The following is a 27,583-nucleotide window of genomic DNA, read 5'->3' as shown; positions in this document are numbered from 1 at the left end:
AAAATCAGGGAATTTTTAGCATTGATCTTAAGGGTTTTTCACAGGCACTGTGAATTTATGGCGTAGAATCACAAAAAACGTAAAATTGGAGAACATAAAATCAAAGACCAACTGCAGTCATTTCCTTTCCTGTTATGCTCACAAATGAGGTAAAGGACAAACAACAATCTATATGCATTTAGAGCGAACTGAATTTCATCACACAAAACATAAATTATGTCTAAGTCATCCCATATCTTTCAACAGTCACTCAACAGCAACACTTTCCCGGATATAACAGTTTCATCAGCAAAGAGTCCGCCCCTGGTAGCGGAGTGGTCAGCGCGACGGAATGTCATACCTAATGGCCCGGGTTTGATTCCCGGCTGGGTTGGAGATTTTCTCCGCTCAGGAACTGGGTGTTGCATTGTTGTTATCATCATCATTTTATCCCCATCGACATGCAAGTCACCGAAGTGGTGTCAATTCGAAAGACTTGCACCAGGCGACCAGTCTACACAACAGGAGGTCCTAGCCACACAGTATATCCATATTCTATATCAGCAAACAGTCACAGATTTCCACTCACACAACCTGTCAGGTTATTTATGTACCAAGAGAACAAGAGCAACATTCTGCCCATAACTCTGTAGTACTCCTCTCAGAGATGTATTCCACCTCCTGCAACCACCGCCCCCTTCCCTCCTATCCAATCAACAAAATGTTCTCAACCATTTATATGTTTTTCCAGTATCTAACCCCCTGTCACATGAGTGAGATCTATTCCTACAAACACTATTTTTTGGAGCAGCCCTGTTGTTTATCAGCTATGCTCCAAGCACGAGTAGTCACTGCCAAATTACTTTCAACGGCAAGAGCATGCTGCTCAGAGCATCGTCAGTTCTGGTGGCTACCGCTTTCCATTTCTCTTAACTAAGCAAGTGGTCTCTTTTGTTAGAGGTATGTATCTTGTCCAGATTGATTTTTAGGCAGTCTCACTCTATTCTGCTCTGCCAGGAATTCACCCCTTCTCCACCTGACTACGAGTCCAACACATAATTACCCCCACACACATTTTGCCAAGCATTTTCTGACCTTGTATTACAGTTGATGATTCGAGGCATGCTGCCAGGGATGGTACATCCGCAACTGTTGAGTCCTTAGGAAATAAGATAAATTTTATTTTTTTATTTTGTCCGTCTCAGTTGCATTAATTTACTGTATTACAGTGTTATTATCTTGACCACACTCTAATGTTTGCACATTCAATCAGAACTGTTTGTGGTACATTTGATCATACCATCCGGATATGACTTTTCAAGCAAATAGGCACACTCACAAGAACCTCATCCATTTCCTGTTAACTGATTCTTCTGTCCCTTCTTGGTACAACATTGTCATAATAAATGAAAGCACTATATTGCATACATTCTACAGGATTAATTTATTCAGGTTAACAGTTTTTTGGTATAGACCACCATCATCAGCCTTTAACTGACTATACGAGGTGGAATCCAAAATTTTCGGGATTGGTGCTGCCATCTGGAAAGTTGGAGTAATAGATCTTTGCACTGTTGGTGGTGAGAGCTGCTTATCTGATGAGTCGGTGCAGAGTAGCATTCAGTTGGGAGGATGTGTTGCGTGTCCACAGTTTGCATGTCAACAGTGATTTCCGTAATACTCTGTGTTTGGTGAGCGGCGATTTTACAATGGATCCGTGAACAGAACAGCGCATGTGTATCAAATTCTGTGTGAATCTCTGGAAAAGTGCTACAGAGACCTTATCAATGATTCAACAAGTGTTTGGGGACACTTTGCACTCTTGTTAAATATTGATTCACACCAGTCTGGTCAGTGTAAATTATATAATCAAGGTTGAAGTTTGAAAGTACATGTCTTGTCTGTATACAGAACTTCTCTGCTGCTTCCACCCTTTCTTCCAAAGTTGCAAAATCATTTTTGCTAATGAATTTGGTGATTTTTTGCTGTCTAATTTAATGTTTGTATTTTAAGCTTTTTACACTTTTATCACTAACAATAAGACGAACTTTTCTCATAAATATGGGAGCACAACTGACATTTCCCACTGTTATAACATTCTTGTCATCACCAGTTCATTATCAGCCTCATGAATTCTGAAAATTTTCCCATGTTTCAGAATTGATAAGTGCAATTTTTCATTTCTGGGCCATCTTTTTCAAGTCCTTTTCTCCAAATTTGACGGTAATATTTTCTTCTTAATGATGGGAACTTATAATTTGGATAAGCATCATTAAAAACGATAGTTTGCCAAGGGCACCAAAGTATGAGAGTAACATTCATTAGCATCATAATCATCATCATTCACACCTGTACTCCAAGAAGAAACCTGTTACAAATATGGCCTGGGGAAAAAAAAAAAAAAAAAAAAGTACGTGTAAGCAGAGACACGGAAAGAGAATGAGAAACTCCACATACCTCTTCATAATGACTTCGTTCGTCAGGTTTGGCACACAAATATCAAATCTTCATCATTTACTGTAAAATTATCATTCATAATTTTAATAACCTGCTCTGCAGTCGCTTGACCCATAACTATTCCTACAGGACCCACAGATAGAGAAGGGTTGTCGGTGATCATGCCATTTCTTTATAAACTGAAAAAGCATAATTTTTTTTCCCAAGCTTCATCAAAATATGTAATTTTGATATTTCACCAGTCACTTCCCTGGTAAAAAAGTCTCGATAGGTTTCCATTTTCCAATAAAACGTAAAGTATTACTGTTAGTGTTACACGGTGTAAATGTCTTGATTTCCTCAAAGGATAGAAATGCTTGTTCAGATGTGAAATGTGCAACTTTTAGTTTAATAAGGGCTTACCCTTATTAATATTCCTCATCTACTGGACCTGACACAGTGATTGTATATTCAGTCATCATACAACAGAATCCCCAATAACATAATATTAACACACAGCAACTGGAGCTACTGGTTTCCAGAGTCATGCTCTAACCAACTGGGTGTTTGTTTATAAATCTTGTATCAGAAGTACTTGAATGTGGAAAGTAGAAGTAATAAAATACTGTCATTTGGATGAATAGTCCTCGTCTTACTTTATAGTTTCCAATGTGTGTCTCTCTGTTCCCTCCCACCACTGCTTGTTACCCAGAGTTGTTTCTTTTTTCAGTACTGCCTCTGATCATGTCCACTTGTTGTCACAACAGCTGATTTCTATTACACAAGGACATTTTGTACAAATAACTTTATTACTGATTGCTACATTGGATGCTGAAGTACTTGTGTTTGATAATCTGGACATGGACAGTCAGACGAAAGTGTGACACAAGAAACACATAGTCATGTGTTAATATTGTTTTCTTGTGTGTTGTAAGCTGAGTAAATATAATGAAAACCTGCCTTAGTGAGAAAAATTTCATATGCCAAAATATCCCATTCCTTTCATCACGAGTATTTTTTGTCCGTGTTTGTACACTAAACAAGCAAAAACTTATCTCACAGAGGAAACCTACTTCACGGAAATCCTGAATTTTCTTGAAAATGTATTCTGTCATTGCGTCGCTAAACTAAAGTGATGAATGTAAAAAGAAGTCCTACATCTTCCTGTATATTAACAGTATACAAAAAAAGAAGTCTGATATTTCCACTCGTAAACCTCTGTCATTTTCAAGGCACGAACTGGATAAGACCCTAAAATGACAGTAACTGTTACGTGTCAAGATATTGGTGGTTTTCGGTGTTATCGGTCAGCATTCCCTGGAGTTATTTGCAGATGACGGTTAATTGTTTGCTTGTTCAATGGGTTATAAATGCGGCCTTTCATTGTAATATCGAACGTGTTAGTTTACACTCATAATGCCCATTTACAGCAAAAAATATGACAACTTACTGACCTTTTTACGATAGTCTTTTACATTAGCTTCTTCTACCAATGATTCATTTTTACACACAGTGATTACACTTAACTATAGACACACACACACACACACACACACACACACACACACACACACACACACACACACACACACCTTACACATTTTTAAAAATTCTATTGAGTATAAGCAGTTGTCAAGCAAATATAATGATTTCAGTTTGTACTTGAAGTTAATTTTGTGTGTATTAAATTTTTACTTATGGTGCAGTTCTAATACCAATAAATGATAATCATTGCAAACAGTTTCAATGACCTTGTTGTTAGACAATTGCATTTTGAGAGAAACAGTACTTCATGTCTTCACAAAGCTGTGTCAGCTGTTCTCGCCTCCCGACGTCATGCAGAGTAAATCTGTGGAGCAGTGAACACAACGTCCTCATGATGATTGATCGTAATAGTTTTTAATATTTATTATTCCCCTCATAGATTTGAACATATAATACAATGTAATGTAGGCAAATGAGCCTCACTATTGCCCACAGCAATGCAGTTCGGCAACATGGATTTTGTTTGCCCACTTTCTGCTGCCACATATGCGCCGTTCTCATCCTCACCACGCTTCCTTTCCACTCCGCCTCCACACGCGGAAGTGTCGTCCTAGGTGATGGGAAGGAATAGCACTTAGTGACTACTGGAAGATCATGATATGTTCACCACATTAAGTTTAGATTATTTATCACTCTTGCCAAGGAAACTTGGCATTGCATTTTATTTTTCCTTTACATTAAGGGTGAAAAATGTGCTTTTGAAATTGCTGTCTCTGAGTGCTGAGATTTTGTGTAATTTATAGTCTTCAGCAGAATAGTGTACAGAATCTGTTCTGCATGAGAAATATGTTTTTAGCTCTGCATGAGTTTCTTTTCCCCTCCCCTCAATGTTTATCCCTACTGCCACTAGTAATAAGTTTACAAATCTTAGCCTACAAAACAACTGAAATTCCTGAAGTACTGGATTATAAATTATAAACAGCCACAGAAGCTATAAACCAAATTTGGTGTGAGAATGTCATTCTTCTCCTCCCAGGACACTCACAACGTCAACTGAAATAACCAAATTGCAAATCCATAAATAAACAAGAAAGAAATTTCAAAATTTTACTTCATATAGTAGACCTATTAGGAAAAAAGTGGGATTCGCCGCTAGTAATACTGTAGGGTACAGAATTGGAAAGACTATCACATTTGCTAATGATGTACGAGGTAATTGAGCCATTTTTCACCACACTACTGTCGCAGATTATACCTTAAAACATGTAGTTTTGAGGGTTTCTTCATTTTATGTTCACCTTGAAAATAGTAAAAATTTATAGCCAACATGATGAAATAAACTAAAAACTGTGAAATATGGTGAAAGCTTCCGGTTTAGAACATCTCACATGTTTATGACATCTTGGATGTTTGTTTTCCATCTGCAGCCAATAGCTGTAAAGCATGGCAACATCATGCTAATGCAGTGACTTTTCCACCTGCAGCCAATAGCTGTAAAGCATGGCAACATCATGCTAATGCAGTGACTTCTATCATATACAGCAATAAACAGCAAGCTTACTTGGCAGCTTGTTCCAAAGTCATCTGATGTGATCAGTGTACAGCAAATGGCATGGCTGCAATTTTCACTTTATATTATACCTCATACTCCCTTCACTACAGAGGATTAACTTTACTTACAGTAGTTCTGGTTGGAGTTGCCATCAGAATCTCGAATTTATCAAGCCTCTGCCGACTGCAGCCAACGTAGGCTACTCAAATGCTATGAGTGGGAAAACAATTAACAAGATGTGTTCAGTGAACAATTGTGTGATGGATTGTTCATCTTTGTTGCAGTACTCAATGGTGTTTAATGTGTTGTAATGGCTGACAGAGTGTTATAACTGTAACAGATTTCTGGGACAGAGAAACATCAAAATCACAGCAGGCTTAACTTTATTTCATCTCCATTGGTATAAATAAGTACCACATGTGAAGGAAAACTTGTGTGTATATATGTGCTTTCACAAAACCTGTTGTGTTTACACTACAGCAAGCGATGAGTTCGGAGTGCAAATGGCACGCATTGGTAATACTGCAGAACACTCCACCACAACCACTCAGCACAATGAGCAATGAAAAGTTTACAAGCAATACACTAGAGATCACTGTGCTTGCATAACCAGAAAATGCTGCACTGCCACTGGCTACAGAAAGAAGAGGATCACCAACCCCCACCCCTCCCCCCCAAAACACACACACACACACACACACACACACACACACACACACACACACACACACGTGTACATACGTTAGATTCCAACACCTTTCATTGTACATCACAGCCTCTCAGTTTAAGTCACCATGTTCATCAATTTTTCCTTTTTTCTGGATGAGAACAAAGGTAGGAACTCTCAAAAACGAGCATTTAGACATACAATTTTTGACTGTAGCAGGTTGGAAAATAGCTTGATTACCTTGTAGCCAAACATCAATTTCAATTTTTTTGACAAGTTTTTACTTGCTGTTACATGTCTGTGAGGTTTTAAAAACTGGTTGAGCTGGTATGGCTCGCTATTTAATTTTTTCCCCCTTCTTTTGAAACTACCTGCCTTCTCAGTACTTGCCGCGATGTCAGTATCGAGATCGGATTGGAGTCTCTGGTTGCCGCATATCTTTGGCAAGTTGTCTTCCCGCGCACCACGAGGTGGTGAGGAGGAGGAAGAAGGGGCTTAAGTTGGGAGTGAGTGCTGGACTGCGTGTGAGGAGCAATCAATGTACAATCCTAGTATGCAAGTTGTGAAAGTTGGTTGCACCTGTAAATGTTTTATCCATCATGGACAATCTTTCCCATGCCGCAAACGATTCTGAAGGACAGCACGGTGCACAACAGCGTATAACCACGGCGAAATCAAAAGATATGTATTGTATATTTTTTAACAGATATAACCATTGAGGTTAAGAGTTGATTTGTGTTTTTTGATTTCGAAAGGAAAAGTTTCCTGATTAATTATAACATTTATGCTTAATTATTTGTCATAATTCGGCAGTAGTACGCATCACATGCAAGGATGTTTATGGTGTAAAGTGTTTAAAAGGAAGGAAAATATTTTGTGATACGGTGCGCATTGTAGAGACTACAGGGTTTGAGTGTACGTTGATAGTAATCAGATTTTATTGCATTTAGGTTGTTTTATTTAAAAATTTTGTGATCAATATTTCATTACCTTTAGAGATCACAGGTCATATCTATGAAAATTTTGGTATTGCCATGTGGTGTTACAATCTTTTACTTAACCTTGCATTATGCAACTTGTAAATTTTTTCCTTTGCTTGAAAAGGAATTTTGAGTTTTAAGTGTTGTAAACTGATTCTGAGACCTTTTCTTTATCTGTTAAAATACTTCAGGAACTTTCATTAACACACTATATTGAGGATCTTGTTGTTCAAGATAATGAATGTTCACTCACTATTTTAAAATCAAGTTAATAAAGTTGTAAAATTTTAAAGATAAAAAAAAGGCTTTTTTGAGAAATGGTGCCTGCCCATACCACCCACAACTTCCACGTATTCAAAGCTTTGGCCTTCAGGCGTTGTGTGATGTTTCCCCCAGTATCTATCCCAGCCAACACCTGTGGAGCCATGTCACTGATAAAATTTATAATCATGAATTACTGCATAAGCATTGTATTGTACATATAATTTCCTTCTCTTACACAGATTTTATACAATGTATTGAAGAGGATTATGATTTTTAATCATGTATGTCAATTACATACATTCTTGCTCATATTTTGGGGATTTCAACGTCTTCCTCGATTCTGCATTTTCCTCAATTTTGCGTTTTTTTAAGTCTGAGCCATACGAAAATGTAAAATAAGGGTGTCACACTAGTTAGGCCACTGAATATGTCGTATCCTCTGTCTGCAGCTTTGGGTGCTGAAAACCTCCAGCACATAAAAATCTGTTTAGTCTAGTTTGAATATAGATGTTTTTCTGATCTCAACTTTACGACAATTTTGATACTTTACGCACATTTCATGTGCCACAATGTATGATCTACAATATATAATCTACTCAGCAACAACGTTTTTCAAACTAAACTATATGAATTAAATGTGACAAATAATTAGATTCTGAAGTATCACAATAACTATGAGGAATAATACGAAGATAGTTCGTTTATCATCAAGTAACTTTGAGAAATTCTATTAAATGAAATAATTATCCTCAAAATAACTTGGACAAGAGTTAGTTTCAGCATACAACCCTAAATAAATGCACTGTTCAACATAATTCTGTGACTGTGTGGTGAAAAACATGAGCAGTAGTGAATTGGCTGCAAGGTACAAAAAAAACATTGCATCACTTGGCTATTTTACTTCAATTTAACAATTAATCACACTTCTTTTAAAGAAATGGCCTTAAGACTCAGTGATGCAAACTAATTGAAATCACACAATGTAAGAAACAATACTACTGTTACAGTACAAGAGTTATTGTAACCTGATCAAAACTGCTCATGCGACTTCAAGAAAGACATGATACCTCACTAAGTGGTAACTATAGCATACTGATAGCATACCCTGAGCAGCACAACTTTTGCTGGGCTCTTCATGATTTCCGTAATAGATGGCTCAGGCTTTGGCTGGCCCTGTGGTGCTGACTGAGAAGCAGAAGATGGTGAGCCTGCAGATGGTGGAGGTGGTGGCATTATTTCTTTTTCACTTATTATACGGCCCCCTCGTTTACTAGTTTTCTCAACTTGTAAAGCCATAGAGATGCCTTGTTCTTGTTTTCCAAGGCCTTGACCTTCCTGGAAAAAGAAACAGAAAATGGTAATGTGCCTGTACAAGTAGACTCATGATTATTTATAGAATGGTACTACCACGTTCAAAACAGCTTCAAACATTTGATTACTTTACAAATGCATTAATAGGATAAATAATTGACTCCATGTAAAAGAGACAAAGTTTAAGAAAGGTATGAAATTATGCTTAACGTCTGTTGCGAGCCACCAAATGCTGGTTGAATACAGTGTTGGTAATTTGTGCTCCATTTACAGCAAACAGTAGTTTTTCACGCATTTCAATGTTTATGACCTCTTATCTCCTGAACTAAGTGTCCTAGAATTACACAATTTTACATGTACACTTAGTGATATATGTAGATATGTCTGCAAAGTATGTTGCAAATAGAGCTGTTAGTAAATAAGTTACAAATTAAACTATGGAAAATCCAAGAGAATGTAACAATATTAGAGAAGGAAAGTTGCTATTCACCATATAGCGGAGACGCTGAGTTGCGATAGGCACATCAAAAAGATTCACACAATTATAGCTTTCAGCCATTAAGGCCTTTGTCGGCAACGCACACACACACACACACACACACACACACACACACACACACACACACACACACACACACACACACACCTGCAGTCTCAGATAACTGAAACCACACTGTGAGCAGCAACACCAGCGCATGATGGGAGTGGCGACTGGATAGGGGTAAGGCGGAGGCTAGTGCGAGGGAGGGAGGGGGGGGGGGGGGGTAGCACGGTGGGGTTGGTGGACAGTGAAGTGCTGCAGTTTACACGGAGGGCAGGAGGGGGGAGGGGGGGAGTAAGTAGCGGAAAGGAGAAAAATAAAAATAAATTTAAAAAATTGGGTGTGGCGGTGAAATAACGGCTGTATAGTGCTGGAATGGGAACAAGGATGGGGTTGGACGGGTGAGGACAGTGACTAACGAAGGTTGAAACCAGGAGGGTTACGGGAAAGTAGGATGTATAGCAGGAAATGTTCCCACCAACTCAATCCGAAAAGCTGGTGTTGGTGGGAAGGATCCATGTGGCACAGGCTGTGAAGCAGTCATTAAGGTGAGGGATATCATGTTTGGCAACGTGTTCAGCAACAGGGTGGTCCACTTGTTTTTTGGCCACAGTTTGTCGGTGGCCATTCATGTGGACAGACAGCTTGTTGGGTGTCATGCCTACATAGAATGCAGCACAGTGGTTGCAGCTTAGCTTGTAAATCACATGACTGGTTTCACAGGTAGCCTTGCCTTTGATGGGATAGGTGATGTTAGTGACCAGACTGGAGTAGATGATGGTAGGAGGATGTATGAGTCAGGTCTTGCATCTAGGTCTATTACAGGGATATGAGCCATGAGGTAAGGGGTTGAGAGCAGGGGTTGTGTAGGGATGGACGAGTATATTATGTAGGTTTGGTGGATAGCAGAATACTGCTAATGAACAGGTGGGAAGGATAGCGGGCAGGACATTCCTCATTTCAGGGCACGACGAGAGGTAATTGAAACCCTGGCAGAAAAGGTAATTCGGTTGCTCCAGTCTCGGGTGGTACTGGGTTACGAGGGGAATGCTCCTCTGCGGCTGGGCTGTGGGACTTTGGAAGGTGGTGGGAGACTGGAAAGATAAGGCACGGGGGATTTGTTTTTGTACAAGGATGAGAGGATAATTAGGCTCAGTGAAGGCTTCAGTGAGACCCTCGGTATATTTTGGGAGGGACTGCTCGTCACTGCAGATGCGACAGCCACGGGTGGCTAGGATGCATGGAAAGGTCTTCTTGGTATGGAATGGGTGGCAGCTGTCAAAGTGGAGGTATTGCTGGTGGTTAGTAGGTTTGAAATGGATGGAGGTACTGATGTAGCCATCTCTCAGGTGGAGGTCAACATCTAGGAAGGTGACTTGTTGGGTTGAGTAGAACCAGGTGAGGCAAATGGGGGAGAAGTTGTTGAGGTTCTGGAGGAATGTGGATAGGGTTTCCTCCAGAGAATTTGTTGAGGTTCTGCAGGACACCCTATCCACATTCCACATATACAGACACAGGCAGACATATGACTCCTTACCCTCTACCTTAAAACCCACATCCTTTCGTCTTTCCCTCTCATTCCCTCTTTCCTGATGAAGCAACCTTGGGTTGCGAAAGCTTGAAAAACACACACACACACGCACACACACACACACACACACACACACACACACACACACACACACACAAAGGCCTTAATGGCCGAAAGCTATAATTGTGTGAATCTTTTATTGTGCCTATCATGACTCAGCTCTCCGCTACATGGTGAGCAACAAATCAGCAACTTTCCTTCTCTAATACGTTACAAATTAAAATGTCATGCCTGATGCTGAGGTTTGGCTGCATGAATAGCGAAAATGGTCACAATAATTTTTTTCCTTTGTTGTTTTGTGAGGGGTGTCAGTGAGAGAAAGATCTGTAGAGTATTGAAATTACGTGTTAAGTTTATTGGGGTCTCTCAGAGCTCTCATTCTCAAATACTGGATAAATCAAGTTGCATACCAGCACACTGTCTTATGCAGCCTCAAGACAAACACACCTCTTCTAACTGCAACACTTGTTCTTATTGTGTTGAACTTTTTAACATAAGATGAGTAGATTATGACAGTATTTTAAATTTTCAAATTTGGTCAATAATTATACAAAATTTTGAAAAATAAATTTTTCTTGCCACCGGAAGCTGTCAGATAATTGAAACTATTACTGTGCCCCATGTTCTGGGGTTATTACTTAGTTTTACAGAAGGTAGTTCGTAACTTCACAGCACTTCATAAATCAACAGACAGTGGACAACATAATGAAATATTTCACACTGGTAGGACAATTATTACCATAATACAAAGTTGCACAAAAACATTTGAGATGAATCCAGAATAGCTAAAAGTAAAATTTATGCCATTATTCACAACTGGATCACTAATACACTGTACCACCTAGGAGGAGGAAACAACCTTTTTCTCTCTAACACAACACTCACTGCATAAGACAGAGCTTATCTGATTACTCTCACTATGGAAGCTGATGAAGTTTATTATCTATTTCTTCGAATCAAAACAGTTATATCCATGTATAATGCTGCACAAGATTTTCAAACACACATCCTTTTTAAGAAACAACAGGTGCACCACAGAATGTTCAAGCCCAAGTTTTTTATTTAATAATTGGCAGTGAAGGCAACTTTAAGAGTAAGAATAAGAGCAAAATGCAAATATTAGAGCCCAAACCTTTACAGCTATCCCTGTGAGACTGACATAAGAAATCAACAAGTTTATATGTTCTACAGGCCCATGGCTGTATCTACAACACCACATATTTATCTACATTCTTACTCTGCTAACCAGTGTGAAGTGCATGACAGAGGGTACTTCTCAACAACCATAAACAAGGATTTCTTCCTGTTCCATTCAAGGTCAGTGTAAATGAAGAATACTGTTTTAAATGTCTCTATGCATGCTGCAATTATTCTAATATTGCCTTCATGTTCCATAAGGGTACAATATGTAGGAGGCTGCAGTACATTGCTCACTTAATACTGGTTCTTGAAATTTGTGAGTAGGCTATCACAAAACATAGTTTCATAGTGTTTATCTTCAACTATTGGTCAGTTTAGATTTTTCAACATATCAATGATACTCTCCCATGGGTCATAAAAACCTGTGATCCTCCTTTGCATAATTTCAATATCCCCCGTTAGTTCTATACGATATGGATTCCGTACCCTTGAGCAATATTCTAGGATGGGGCGATGAGTGTTTTATAACAGATTATTTTGTTGACTGACTGCATTTTCATAATATCCTACCAATGAAATAGACTGCCACCTGCTCTATCACAACTGATCCTATGTGATTGTTCCATTTACTATACCCACAAATAGTTACAGCCAGGTATTTCTAGGAATTGATTCATTCCCACTGCGATTCATTTATATTTCAGATATGGACTACTATGTTTCTGTGTTTTGTGAAGTACCCAGTTTTACATTTCAGGACATTTAAAGTGATTCTCTTTCCAGCACTTTGAAATCTTACCACTAACTGAGTGAATTTTATGCAGTTTTATTTTTTATTTTCAGATAGTTTACAAATAAATGCATCAGCTGCGAAGAGTCCGAGGTTACTATTGTCTTCTAGTACAACAAGATACAGCATGAAGAGCAAGAGTTCTAATACATTTAACAGGGCATGCCTTCAATTACTTCTACATTCGGTAATGACTCTCCATTCAAGGTAACATGTTAAGTCCAATCTGCCAAGAAAGTCACAATTCAATGACAAATTTTGTTTAATACTCCAGACATTTTCATTTGGTTGATGTGGCATCATGGCAATTGCTTTTTGTAAGTCAAGAAATACCGCATTCATATGACTGCCTTGATTCTTGCTTTACTTCCACCAGTGGACATTGTGATGGAGGCAAATGAGGTCGGATAGCTATTGCCGTGGAATAATGCAGACAGCTGCCATGGGGGCACACAAGACACATTCTATGGGCAGATCATCTGATAGAAGTGTTTAACTGTCAGTGGTAGTATGCCAGGCAGGGCAGTTCTAATGCTAAGTTCAACTACCGCAGGCCCCGCCTTACGTCTCGTGTCATTTCTGTGCATTCTGTCATCAGCCACCCACACATGCCGCCTAATGCGTTTATCCCTGAGCACGGTTTTGGACTTTCTGCTTCTCGCAGATTGACTCGCACAGTGCACAGCTGGGGGGGGGTATTTTTCTCGCATCAACTTGCGTGCTGCATACTTGCAGATGCTGTAGGTACAGTTTCTTTAAATTTCTTGGTACTCAACACACCCTTCGTGCTCTATCCGTTCAACTGCTTGCATTTTGGGATCTCTTCTGTGCCGGGAATTTATCAATGATATTTGAAACAATTGATTCAGGACACTCCCTGTCATGTAAACTATTTTGATGACATCTGGGTGACAGGTTCTACACAAGAGAAGCATTTACCAAACCTAAAGTCAGTTATCCAGTGCTTTCTGGAGAATGGCCTCTGTTCCAAGCTGAAAAAGTGCAGTTTTTTCCTCCACAAGGATGCATTTTTTGGGACATCTGCTGAGCAAAGGTGGCCTTATCCCCACGGATGACGATGTCAAAGCCATCAGCAACATGCCAGTGTCCCAGAACCTGAAGGTGCTCCGGTCTTTTTTATGCACAAGTTCATATTATGTTAAGTTCATTCCTCAGACCATTCACATCTGCCATCCTCTTAATCGCTTTCTCTAAAAGGGCACTGAGTTTCTCTGGTCTGTGGAGTGTCAACAGACTTTTCAGTCCCTCAAGCAGTATTTGTGCTTTTCTCCCTGTTTGGCTTCTTTCACACTGGGTAAACCTTTAACCCTGGCCTGTTACATCCTAGTACGGCATTGGCGCAATTCTGTCCCTTCAGAAATGAGATGGCACTGAGCAGCACATCACTCACACATCAAAGACTTTTCCACAGACCAGCTTAATTATTCTCAGATGAAAAAGGAGGCATTAGCTATCATTTTTGGAATTAACAAGTTTCACATTTACTTGTAGGGGGCGAAGTTCCAACTGGTCACCAACCACATGCCACTGATTTCCTTATCAGTTCTTGTTCTGAGCTGCCAGACAGTACTGCCCACCAGTTGCAGAGATAGGCACTTTTTCTCAGTAATTATTCTTATGATGTATGTTACTGATTCATCTCTCAGACCACAAATGCGGATGCGCTTCTGCAGCTTCCGGTGGGGCTTGCTCCAGAGTTCGATCAGCAGGAGGCTCTAGTGTTCATCTTGGATGATAGCTGGTAGCAAACCTTGTTGGATTTTCCATTACAGCAAGAGAGGTTGTGACTCGCCACAGCGGATGATCCACTGTTCTGAAAAACCATTACGGCTATCCGGTTGGGTTTCCAGGTCAGGTCTCCTACATGAGTGAGTGCACGATGTCCAGCTGGTCCTTCTGCTTGGCACAGAGGAGCAAAGCTGTTGGGTGGTCATTCCCTCAGCATTGCATCCTTGCATACTCCAGCTACTGCATGCTTCGCACTGCGGTATGAAGGCTTTAGCATAACATCGAATATACTTGCCAGCGATCAACTGTGACATCAAACATCAAGTGTGGGCTTATAGGGCCTGCGAGCAGAACTAGGCTGCACTGCCAAGCCAGATTTCCCCTTGGCCAATCCTGAACCACACACCTATATCGATTCCGCTGTTTGGTTTTAGGGCAGCAGGAGGTTGTTGTTGTTGGTCAATGCCTTGTACAATTCCCAGAACAGCCCCAAGTTGTTCTCCACACTATAGACTGCTATTGTTTGAGTGTTATTGGTCAGTATTGCTACTGAGGGATCTCCCATGAACCTCATGTCTGCTAATGGCTGGCAGTTTGTGTCACAGGAGTCTGAAGAGTTTTGCATTTGAAATTGCATCCAGCATTTGAGGACTGTCCTGTTTCACTAGGCTTCTAACTTGGAGGTGGAGTGCTTAATGTGTACGTTCAAGACCCAAATGAAGAAGTCCATTTCTGCCTCTTCCCACGACAGTGTGTTGTCAAGTTTTCTGGCTATGAACTCAATGACACTATTCAAGAGGCGCAATGCAGTGAAACGGTTGCATGGGCATCACCCATGGGGTCTCCTAGATTTGTTGCAACCCGAGTCACATACCTCGGTCCACTGTGACCCCACTGCGTTTTCCTCCTGAGACTGCCATTTGGGCCTGGTCTTTTAGCAGGCAGCAAGGGTGGCTGCTGAAGTCATGATCGGTCATAAAGATCGGCAGTTGTTTGTGGTGGACATCAGTTGGGAGCAGTAACCCATCAAGGCTGTTGGGCCATCACTGCTACACTCTCCCAGTCACCTGGCAGGTGCTCTCGCAACATTGTTCTGAGGGCAGGTTCCCACTTGCTGTGTCGTGATTCCACGTTGTGGTCCCCCTTCACCCTCGGCAATCCTCCGCTTCACCTGCAACATTCGACCCTGGTGACGCTTCATCCCTTGTTTACCAATGCGGAGTCCATGGATTCTGACCTGCCCTCCACCACACCCCTTGCCTCCTCTCCCCTCTAGCCGAGGGATGTGGCCTGACTCCAACCACTGCCAGTGGACAAGCTGCAGCCTCAGCCTCTGCACCTTTTCACACCTCTTGTGGAGCCATCATTGTTGGCATTGTTTCCTTCAGAGGTCGGTACGTTATTGGGGTCTCCAACGCTCTCTCCAGTTTAGTGCTTGAGTTTATGGCCCAACCCTGGTAATTTTAGGCCTTATGTGGCCTTCTCAAGGAAAGGGATTTAGTATCCCTGCCAGCAGACATAGCAATAAGAGGCAGATGAGCTGACATGGGGGACACGTGACGCATCGTATGGGAAGACCACCGTTCAAATTGTTTACCAGTTAGCGGCAGTAAGCTGGGTGGGGCAGTTCTAACAACGAGTTCAAATGTCGTGGACATCGTGTTACGCATCATGCCATTTCTGTGTATTCAGTCATCAGCCATCCATGCCTGCCACATGCTATTCGTATGCCTGAACACAGCTCTAAGCAGTTTCAGACTTTCTGCTTCCCATAAATTGACTCGCGTGCAGATTTTATTCCTCTGGTGGGGTGCTGGTCCCTAGCTTGTTGTCAACCCACCGTGTGCCTGTACCGTACCTTGTGTGAACACTGTTGTTTAGCAGTGTTGTCATGCCTGTGAAGATACTGAACTTGGCTTTCAAGATGTCATGTCAGAAAAGTGTGTTGCAAGACCAGAATCTCACTTGATTGGAATACAGGAGACTGTTCTGATCAAAATACCTCATTATGATTGTGCTCAGAAAGTGTTCTAAGATTCTACAATAAATGAATGTCAATATTAGTCTTATGGATCACATCTGCTAACCTTCTTGGAGACGGGTGTGACCTGTGCTTTTTTCCAAATACAGGATGCAGTTTTTGTTAGATGGATCAATCGCATATTATAGTTACAAGAGGGTTTAACTTAGCTGCAAATTCTGTATAAAATGAAATAAGGATTCCACCAGGAATTGAGTCTTTTTCAACTTTATTAACTTCTGCTGTTATCTCAATGCCACTGACAGTAATATCAATATCTCTCATCTTTACTGCCCTCAATTTTAGTTCCTGTATCCTTCATGTGTGTCTGGACACTAATTTTGGTACCACTGACAGATTTTAAATAGTCCAGAATTTCTTTGGGTTTGGTACGTCTTCCATTAAGATCCTGGTACAATGGTCAACCTTTTGACAGGAATACATATTTCATTTGACATATTTCTGTCTACAGCTCTGTGCATTGTTTTCCATTTACTGTGCAGAATTGTTTTGACCACAGAAGCTTTTCTGGTATAGCAGCTTGTTGTATGTTTGTCAGGTTTGCAGCCAGACCCTAAAAAAGCAAATTGACATACTATTTTGGCATTCAACTGGGCAGTCAACCTCAGATGCAATGCTGAACTGCTGAAAAGCCAGATCCATTGCCCACTGTGTGTGCACCAGAAGCTGTCAGTGCTCTTCCCTCGCAGAGTGCACATGCAGTGCCACTTGTGATGAATGATGGGAGGGGAGAAATATAACAATTGAGACAACTGCCAGATCTGCTTTTGATGTAATACCTGTTAAATGGGGTGGTTCCACTTTTGCTTAAAGGAAACTCATGGTCTCAGTTAATGAGATTACCTCTTAATGTAATCCCTACTGTTTCCTTAAGGACACTACTCCAATACCACTGATGCAACAGCAGCTACTAATGTGTCAGCACATTTCCTACAGTGACCCTCAACTGAACAGTGCTCAAGTAGTATAGGTTTCCTGTTTTGTTGAAATCTTGTGGGCAACAGTGTTCTGTGCATCTATCATGGCCTACATCAAGCTTTTCTCCCAGAACATGGAATTTTGTATCTGACAGGCTTCCTTTGTCCAACGTCGTCCAGCCATCCAGTGCTCTGGTCTTAACAAGTAGATGGAATGAAGTGCTGATGTTAGATCTCTTCAAAATTCTCCCAATTTTAGAGGACACACTCCAAGCACAAGGAAGGAAATTAACTGTTTACATCCACCTTCCTGTGCTTTTCGGAATAATCCGAACTTCACAGGTGTCTCACTGCCATCTTCAATGCTGACAACTTGCCAGAAGATATTCCTTGTATCACTGCTGGAAACAGAAAACATAAATATGGAACTAGCTCCAGAGATGGATCACAACAACGAAGAGGGCATCACCAAAGCAGGTGTACAGTCAGCAGGCATAAACACAGAGCTGATTACAAAAGTTGCTGATGACAATATGAAGGGTGACTCCAAGCTGGCAATAGTTGCTGTACTATCAGAACACAGCCAATATTCACATGCCATGCTAGTGGCACCATATGACCTGAGCAGTTTGGCTAGTACAGGGCTGTATACAAGGCTTGCCAGAATCAGCTACAGGCACTCCATGTTTGGTACTCACCATGCTCCATCTTTCTCAAGTTTCCTGCACACTCATTTACTTCTTTGTGATGTGGACTCCGCTTGCATATTAATCTACGAGAAACTGCTTACAGATTAACCTTTGGGCTAATGAACAACTGCTGTGCATTGGACTCTGCTTATGGACAAACTGTCGAACTTACAAGTGAATGCTGCCTATTGACTCTGCTCCGGCTCACTGCCAGACACTGTATGCAGTTGTACTGTGTACCATGGCCAGTGTGCAACACATACTCGCTGAAATAGAGAAAAACTGAACACCTAAAGTCTATCTTCAAACATAATGCTTACTCTGATTAGTGGATTTGCACATTATGACATTTGGACCATCACTAAAAGTACAGGAAAATGGATGTAGAACAGTTGCTTTCTTTAAACAATGGAATATCCAGGATGGAATGTAAGAATACTATGGAAACGACAGTTGCTACTCACCATATAGCAGAGGTGGTGAGTCGCAGATAGGCATGGCAGCCTCGCTTCAGCTGCCAGAGACTGTGCTCATGTAGCGTGAATTGCATTGCCGTGAGAGAGAGAGTCTCTTTGACAAAGGCCTTGTTCGCCAAAAGGTTATTGCATGATGATTTTCTTTTTTCTTTTTTTTTTCTTTTTTCCCCTGGGATTCAGCATCTTTGCTGTATGGTGAGTAGCAACTATCCTTTTCATTATATAGTTGCCTTCCTTACTTATACTGAGTGTGTGTCCCCCAAAAGTGGGAGAATTTTAAGATGACTTTGTTTTGTCAACTACCCAAGATCAGTGAGAGATATTAGACTCTGTTAAGGATGATTTGGGACTAAATGAGCCTGGCATGGACAGATTTCTTTTTCAAGTGAGAAAGCTTATGGCCTATGATAGGTGTACAGAACACTGTCACCACAGAAAACCTCAACAACAAGAAAAGTCTGTATTGACTGAGCACTGTTTCACAAAGGAGCACAGTACGAATGCTAAAACATTATATCAGTTTGATTTTTAGGATCTTGCTGCAAACCTGAAAAACATATCAGCCACTGTTTCACTACAATTTTTTGTTTTACAGAGACTGTATGCCATGGAGAGCTCTACCACCACAAACTGTTCTACCAGGTGCACATCTATCCAGTGCTTGGTCAGCTATCCTAAATTTGAACCAAAGTTCCTCAACAGGTTCCTAGCCCTAGCCTTGCTTTTGTGTCCATTTGCACTATAACTACCACAGAAATTTTTGTGCCTGCTGTTCCAGGCCTTTTTAAGTTATGTTCAATTCCCAGCTTCATGCAACATACTTTAACGTGTATACAGGGATGTGCAACACACTCCATATAGATACACAGCTGAAATGTGCTTTGTGGCCACTTGTTTATACTGGGTGTGTATGGAGAAAAAAAGATTTCCCCCAGAATGTCTGGTTAAAAATACACTTTTTTCCCAGGTGAAAATACACCATACATTTTTTCTGTGCTAAGTGACAATATACTTTCCCTCAAAGCTGTAAAACTTGTCAATCCCTCAAATGGTGAAGGTTTTATATAACCGCATGGAACTTCCCGGTGCTATAGAAATGAAACTCAACAAAAAAACAATGTGTTTTGGAAAGATCTTTGATGCATGGCAACATCTACATTGCACGTTTTTGAATTGCGGAAGTATATACAGGAACCCTACCAAATACAGCGACAGGACTTCCACGAAATACAGCATGGCCCTTCTGAAGCAATGAAATCAAGATTGTGATGCACTTTTGTCAGCAAGTCATAGTTCAAGTCGCGTTATCTTGCCAGCCAATGACAGCAGATATTAAGAGCATAAGACACATGATGCAGTAAGTCAGTAGCAACATCACTCTCAAGTAGCACAAACACACAAATAGGAGAAGTTCATGGTTTAAATTAATATATATAGACCATAGCTACAAGAAAAGCTATGCTTTTCGCACACAACATTGGTCGTCAAAAATTTTTCCCCCTGAGTGTGCATTTAGGCAGGGTCCTAAGAACACAGCTTCAATTGTAGCAGCTGAATATTTCTGACAAGCACGATTATAAATTTCATTGTTGTGCACTGAACATTTCATGGGTTACTCGGATGAACGCACTTCGACTTTTCCATATAGAAATAAATTAATGTGCAATTTCGCAAGAAGTCATGTCTCACTTTTTTTTTTTAAAGAATAATTATATTTTTGCCATTACTATTGCAAAATTTGTAATCCATGAAAGAACTAAAATAAATATGAAAAACTAATCTTGAAACGTGGTCTTTTTTAGCGTATTTTACTTTTTAAGATACATCACACACAAATGTGCCAGTAAAATATTAAACAATGACATAAAAGATTGCTCTTCTGGAATGAACACTCTTCTAGTGACTGGCCCTCAGCATTAAGTTTTGAATGAGAGTCTAACACTCTGTGATTTCAGAAATTCACTGCACATTCTCACATGTAAATAATTCATCTTGCATAAAAGGAAAGTTAATTTGAAAGTAACGTTTCTCAAACCACGATTACCAGTATTTTACCGTGACCTGTTAGAATACAAACTGTTGTGACATTACGCTAATTGAAACGAGGTCCACGAGAAAAACACAGTGAAAGCAGTTTGTTGCCATAAAGTACTGCACAATCTTTGAAACATTTTGCTGCTGGTAGATGCTTGTGTGTGCACTGTTTTGTTATTGTAAATGGCACATTTTCTTTGCAACTAAAATTTTATTTAGGTGTTATTCTCATTTATGTTTAATTGCTGCAGTATTATTTTGCAGTAGCAGGCAAAAGTAGAATTCTTTGTTATTCTGTTCTTACCAGTCAAAATTAAAAAAATCTGACTGAAAATTAAAATAATGAAAAAAATAACAATTGAGACAACTGCCAGATCTGCTTTTGATGTAATACCTGTTAAATGGGGTGGTTCCACTTTTGCTTAAAGGAAACTCATGGTCTCAGTTAATGAGATTACCTCTTAATGTAATCCCTACTGTTTCCTTAAGGACACTACTCCAATACCACTGATGCAACAGCAGCTACTAATGTGTCAGCACATTTCCTACAGTGACCCTCAACTGAACAGTGCTCAAGTAGTATAGGTTTCCTGTTTTGTTGAAATCTTGTGGGCAACAGTGTTCTGTGCATCTATCATGGCCTACATCAAGCTTTTCTCCCAGAACATGGAATTTTGTATCTGACAGGCTTCCTTTGTCCAACGTCGTCCAGCCATCCAGTGCTCTGGTCTTAACAAGTAGATGGAATGAAGTGCTGATGTTAGATCTCTTCAAAATTCTCCCAATTTTAGAGGACACACTCCAAGCACAAGGAAGGAAATTAACTGTTTACATCCACCTTCCTGTGCTTTTCGGAATAATCCGAACTTCACAGGTGTCTCACTGCCATCTTCAATGCTGACAACTTGCCAGAAGATATTCCTTGTATCACTGCTGGAAACAGAAAACATAAATATGGAACTAGCTCCAGAGATGGATCACAACAACGAAGAGGGCATCACCAAAGCAGGTGTACAGTCAGCAGGCATAAACACAGAGCTGATTACAAAAGTTGCTGATGACAATATGAAGGGTGACTCCAAGCTGGCAATAGTTGCTGTACTATCAGAACACAGCCAATATTCACATGCCATGCTAGTGGCACCATATGACCTGAGCAGTTTGGCTAGTACAGGGCTGTATACAAGGCTTGCCAGAATCAGCTACAGGCACTCCATGTTTGGTACTCACCATGCTCCATCTTTCTCAAGTTTCCTGCACACTCATTTACTTCTTTGTGATGTGGACTCCGCTTGCATATTAATCTACGAGAAACTGCTTACAGATTAACCTTTGGGCTAATGAACAACTGCTGTGCATTGGACTCTGCTTATGGACAAACTGTCGAACTTACAAGTGAATGCTGCCTATTGACTCTGCTCCGGCTCACTGCCAGACACTGTATGCAGTTGTACTGTGTACCATGGCCAGTGTGCAACACATACTCGCTGAAATAGAGAAAAACTGAACACCTAAAGTCTATCTTCAAACATAATGCTTACTCTGATTAGTGGATTTGCACATTATGACATTTGGACCATCACTAAAAGTACAGGAAAATGGATGTAGAACAGTTGCTTTCTTTAAACAATGGAATATCCAGGATGGAATGTAAGAATACTATGGAAACGACAGTTGCTACTCACCATATAGCAGAGGTGGTGAGTCGCAGATAGGCATGGCAGCCTCGCTTCAGCTGCCAGAGACTGTGCTCATGTAGCGTGAATTGCATTGCCGTGAGAGAGAGAGTCTCTTTGACAAAGGCCTTGTTCGCCAAAAGGTTATTGCATGATGATTTTCTTTTTTCTTTTTTTTTTTCTTTTTTCCCCTGGGATTCAGCATCTTTGCTGTATGGTGAGTAGCAACTATCCTTTTCATTATATAGTTGCCTTCCTTACTTATACTGAGTGTGTGTCCCCCAAAAGTGGGAGAATTTTAAGATGACTTTGTTTTGTCAACTACCCAAGATCAGTGAGAGATATTAGACTCTGTTAAGGATGATTTGGGACTAAATGAGCCTGGCATGGACAGATTTCTTTTTCAAGTGAGAAAGCTTATGGCCTATGATAGGTGTACAGAACACTGTCACCACAGAAAACCTCAACAACAAGAAAAGTCTGTATTGACTGAGCACTGTTTCACAAAGGAGCACAGTACGAATGCTAAAACATTATATCAGTTTGATTTTTAGGATCTTGCTGCAAACCTGAAAAACATATCAGCCACTGTTTCACTACAATTTTTTGTTTTACAGAGACTGTATGCCATGGAGAGCTCTACCACCACAAACTGTTCTACCAGGTGCACATCTATCCAGTGCTTGGTCAGCTATCCTAAATTTGAACCAAAGTTCCTCAACAGGTTCCTAGCCCCAGCCTTGCTTTTGTGTCCATTTGCACTATAACTACCACAGAAATTTTTGTGCCTGCTGTTCCAGGCCTTTTTAAGTTATGTTCAATTCCCAGCTTCATGCAACATACTTTAACGTGTATACAGGGATGTGCAACACACTCCATATAGATACACAGCTGAAATGTGCTTTGTGGCCACTTGTTTACACTGGGTGTGTATGGAGAAAAAAAGATTTCCCCCAGAATGTCTGGTTAAAAATACACTTTTTTCCCAGGTGAAAATACACCATACATTTTTTCTGTGCTAAGTGACAATATACTTTCCCTCAAAGCTGTAAAACTTGTCAATCCCTCAAATGGTGAAGGTTTTATATAACCGCATGGAACTTCCCGGTGCTATAGAAATGAAACTCAACAAAAAAACAATGTGTTTTGGAAAGATCTTTGATGCATGGCAACATCTACATTGCACGTTTTTGAATTGCGGAAGTATATACAGGAACCCTACCAAATACAGCGACAGGACTTCCACGAAATACAGCATGGCCCTTCTGAAGCAATGAAATCAAGATTGTGATGCACTTTTGTCAGCAAGTCATAGTTCAAGTCGCGTTATCTTGCCAGCCAATGACAGCAGATATTAAGAGCATAAGACACATGATGCAGTAAGTCAGTAGCAACATCACTCTCAAGTAGCACAAACACACAAATAGGAGAAGTTCATGGTTTAAATTAATATATATAGACCATAGCTACAAGAAAAGCTATGCTTTTCGCACACAACATTGGTCATCAAAAATTTTTCCCCCTGAGTGTGCATTTAGGCAGGGTCCTAAGAACACAGCTTCAATTGTAGCAGCTGAATATTTCTGACAAGCACGATTATAAATTTCATTGTTGTGCACTGAACATTTCATGGGTTACTCGGATGAACGCACTTCGACTTTTCCATATAGAAATAAATTAATGTGCAATTTCGCAAGAAGTCATGTCTCACTTTTTTTTTTAAAAGAATAATTATATTTTTGCCATTACTATTGCAAAATTTGTAATCCATGAAAGAACTAAAATAAATATGAAAAACTAATCTTGAAACGTGGTCTTTTTTAGCGTATTTTACTTTTTAAGATACATCACACACAAATGTGCCAGTAAAATATTAAACAATGACATAAAAGATTGCTCTTCTGGAATGAACACTCTTCTAGTGACTGGCCCTCAGCATTAAGTTTTGAATGAGAGTCTAACACTCTGTGATTTCAGAAATTCACTGCACATTCTCACATGTAAATAATTCATCTTGCATAAAAGGAAAGTTAATTTGAAAGTAACGTTTCTCAAACCACGATTACCAGTATTTTACCGTGACCTGTTAGAATACAAACTGTTGTGACATTACGCTCATTGAAACGAGGTCCACGAGAAAAACACAGTGAAAGCAGTTTGTTGCCATAAAGTACTGCACAATCTTTGAAACATTTTGCTGCTGGTAGATGCTTGTGTGTGCACTGTTTTGTTATTGTAAATGGCACATTTTCTTTGCAACTAAAATTTTATTTAGGTGTTATTCTCATTTATGTTTAATTGCTGCAGTATTATTTTGCAGTAGCAGGCAAAAGTAGAATTCTTTGTTATTCTGTTCTTACCAGTCAAAATTAAAAAAATCTGACTGAAAATTAAAATAATGAAAAATTCGCAGGTTTTTCCTGAGTTTATCCTGGATGAAAAAATTCTGGGTTTTTCCCAGACTTCCCAGTTGTTCCAGGGATTATACACCCTATTATATCCAGCAAGGGAAAACACCACTTATCTTTTTCAATCTGGTTTGTGGCAGGGTTGTGGTGGGTACAAATTGGACTGCACCCAGAGTTCATTCCACTGTAGTACAGAGATTGGCATCTGTAGCTGATTCAACATTAACATAATTGCAACAAGGCATTCCAATGGCATCACAAGGTCATTATGATTCTTATGTGTGACTTCGCGCATGTGCTATTTTGTGTGTGTGTGTGTGTGTGTGTGTGTGTGTGTGTGTGTGTGTGGTGACTGTATACACAAAATGCAAAATGGAAAGGGCTGTATACTTATGCAGCATCTATTGCCTACGATCCTCATTTTGAGAGTTTCAAACAGTAATAATGCAAAATGGAAAGGGCTGTATACTTATGCAGCATCTATTGCCTACGATCCTCATTTTGAGAGTTTCAAACAGTAACCAGAGTATAACACAATATACCTCAAACTACTGCTTACTTTGAAACCATATTTGGCCATAATTTTGGCTGCAACAGAACCTCCAAATGACAATCCATATTTTTCACCAGAAACTTGTGGTAGCTTCTGTCCATCTGCCCCAGGAGGTGCAGCAGGAGCTGGGCTTGGTTCCTGAAGAGAGGGAGGAGGAGCAATGGCAACACCTCCCACACGTGGTGTGGTTGGCTTCTCCTCTTCTTCTTCATCACTGTCTCTGCGTCCAGCAAAACCAGTCGTCTGCTTTGATCTTCTCTCATCAGAATTATCATACCTGTAAAAAATGAACAGAACTCAGTTTCAAACACATGCATTGTCAAACATTTTCCTTAATCTGGTGAATAACTTAATAGCTGCCATCCATAAACACATAAAATGGCAAGAGGTAGGTTAAGTTTAATAAGTAAAGAACAACAGAAATTTAGGCCATCTTCTCCTACTCCCCATATCTTTGTCTGAAAGAACCCCTGCCCCAATGTAAATATGTCCTGCCAAAACTTGTAATTCTTTGCTAAGCAATCCTTTTCAATTCTTCAAAATTTGATGGCAAATTGCCATAAAGTTTAACAAGGTCACTGATTTCATAGAATGAGTTTTCTAGAGTGTCAGGCTGAATATCCATCACATTAATTTGTACATTATTCAGTATGTCCTCAATATCACATGATTTAAGTGTTTGCAAAAACCTACAGTTTACCAGAAACCATCATGAAGTCACAAACATCTCTCACTGAACTGATTTTATAGCAGCATTAAAATGCATTTCATTTTATCATTTTTCCAACGAAAATTTACCCAGCTTCCTAGACAGTTTTTCACTATTTGAGAAATGGTCCAACGTTTTCTCATCAATATGTTTCACAAAGAGCTTGTTTTCTGTTTGGAAGGCCTTTAAATCTGTGTGCATGTAAGATATTAATTTGTTTTTCCTCATATTCAGCATATTTAACTCATTAGTTAAATCTGTCAAAAATCCAAGTTCTATTAACCACTGAAGATCTTTAAGCTCTGGAACACATTTGCCTTTTTCTATCATAAATATGATGACTCCAAATGATTAGCCCTTTATTTATAAAATACTCATGGGCCATAAGGAGAAGACACGTGGGTCTGTGGCTTGCTGTCTGCAGCTCTAGAGACTTTCTGAATAAGTTGCATGTTAGCATTAGAGAACATAAAGTTTGACTGACTGGGAAGCACTTCAATACAAACCACTCTCTCTGCACAGGCACACACCATCAGTTCATTCACAGAAGGCACAACATGTGGTAGAATGAAGAAAGCACCACATTAGGGAAATAGATATGTCCATGTGTAAGCCAAATGTCAATGTCAGTGATTAACATAGTCCAACTCAGTGTCCAAAAAACAGCCAAATATTGCAAGTGTTCCATGGCAGTCCTTAAATCTGCCAAAGTTGTTTACCAACATGAACTGGTGCTGATAGATGTATGACTCCACACTGCACCTAGCAACCTTACTGGATATATGCATAATTGTATTGACTGAGCCATGGACCTGTCTGGCAGGACTGCAACAGTAAATGCATAAAACTACTTGTAGAAAATGTAGATGACAGACAGAGAGTTGCTAGGAAAATCCTAAGGAAATGAAATAAAATATGAATTCGTAACTGTTGATCACCAGTGTGGTACCGTTACCAGATAGGATAGACTTGGTCATATGAATAAGAGTTTGTTTAGTTGCAGAGTCAATTAGTAAGAGCAAGAACATAATGAACACAGGTGCTACAAGAGAGGCATTTTGTTCCACACAGAGGTTTGTTTACAGATAAAATATCAAGAACTCATATTTCCACACACGTGCAAAATGACGATGCTGGTAAATCACAGCAATTCTAGCTCATATGTAGCAGTATCAGTCGTCGTTCTTCCTTCATATGTAGCAACTGTTATTCTTTGATAAACATCAACATGGTTATGCATATATTAAAATAGCAACAGGAGACTAATAGCAGCTATTTAATGAAACTGGAGCAGTAATTCAAAAACAGAAGTATTTTATTAATCATTTATTTAATTTTTTGTTGTTTACAGAAATTTGAGGATTGACTGAAATGTAATGCCTCTGCTTTCATTAATTGGGTTTGGATGGGAATATTTTAATACATAAAATGCAGAAATAATCCTTAGGATGTGATCTTTAATTACCAATAATCATTTTTCCACATAATCACCAGCCAATTGGATACATTTCTGCCAACGATGAACAAGTTTTTTGAAGCTGTCACGGAAGAAGTCGACACTCTGTTTCCGCAACCACAGTCTCACTGTTCTCTCA

At 39.8% G+C, this 27,583-nt stretch overlaps 1 protein-coding gene across 4 annotated transcripts in view; it reads right to left on the bottom strand.

The window, feature by feature from the left end:
* LOC124795007 (splicing factor 45) overlaps window positions 1-27,583 on the bottom strand; it is a 96,824-nt gene that overhangs the window by 46,830 nt on the left and 22,411 nt on the right. For all 4 annotated transcript variants that reach the window (XM_047258767.1, XM_047258769.1, XM_047258768.1 and 1 more), the window contains 2 exons: window positions 25,286-25,556; window positions 8,468-8,698 (listed from right to left, as the gene is read on the bottom strand). In XM_047258767.1, the coding sequence (XP_047114723.1) occupies window positions 8,468-8,698; window positions 25,286-25,556 (502 nt within the window). The remainder of the gene's footprint in view (window positions 1-8,467; window positions 8,699-25,285; window positions 25,557-27,583) is intronic.

Source organism: Schistocerca piceifrons, chromosome 4 (genome assembly GCF_021461385.2).
Source record: "Schistocerca piceifrons isolate TAMUIC-IGC-003096 chromosome 4, iqSchPice1.1, whole genome shotgun sequence".
NCBI classification, from domain to species: Eukaryota; Metazoa; Arthropoda; class Insecta; order Orthoptera; family Acrididae; genus Schistocerca; species Schistocerca piceifrons.
This window is presented reverse-complemented; position numbering and strand designations above follow the sequence as displayed.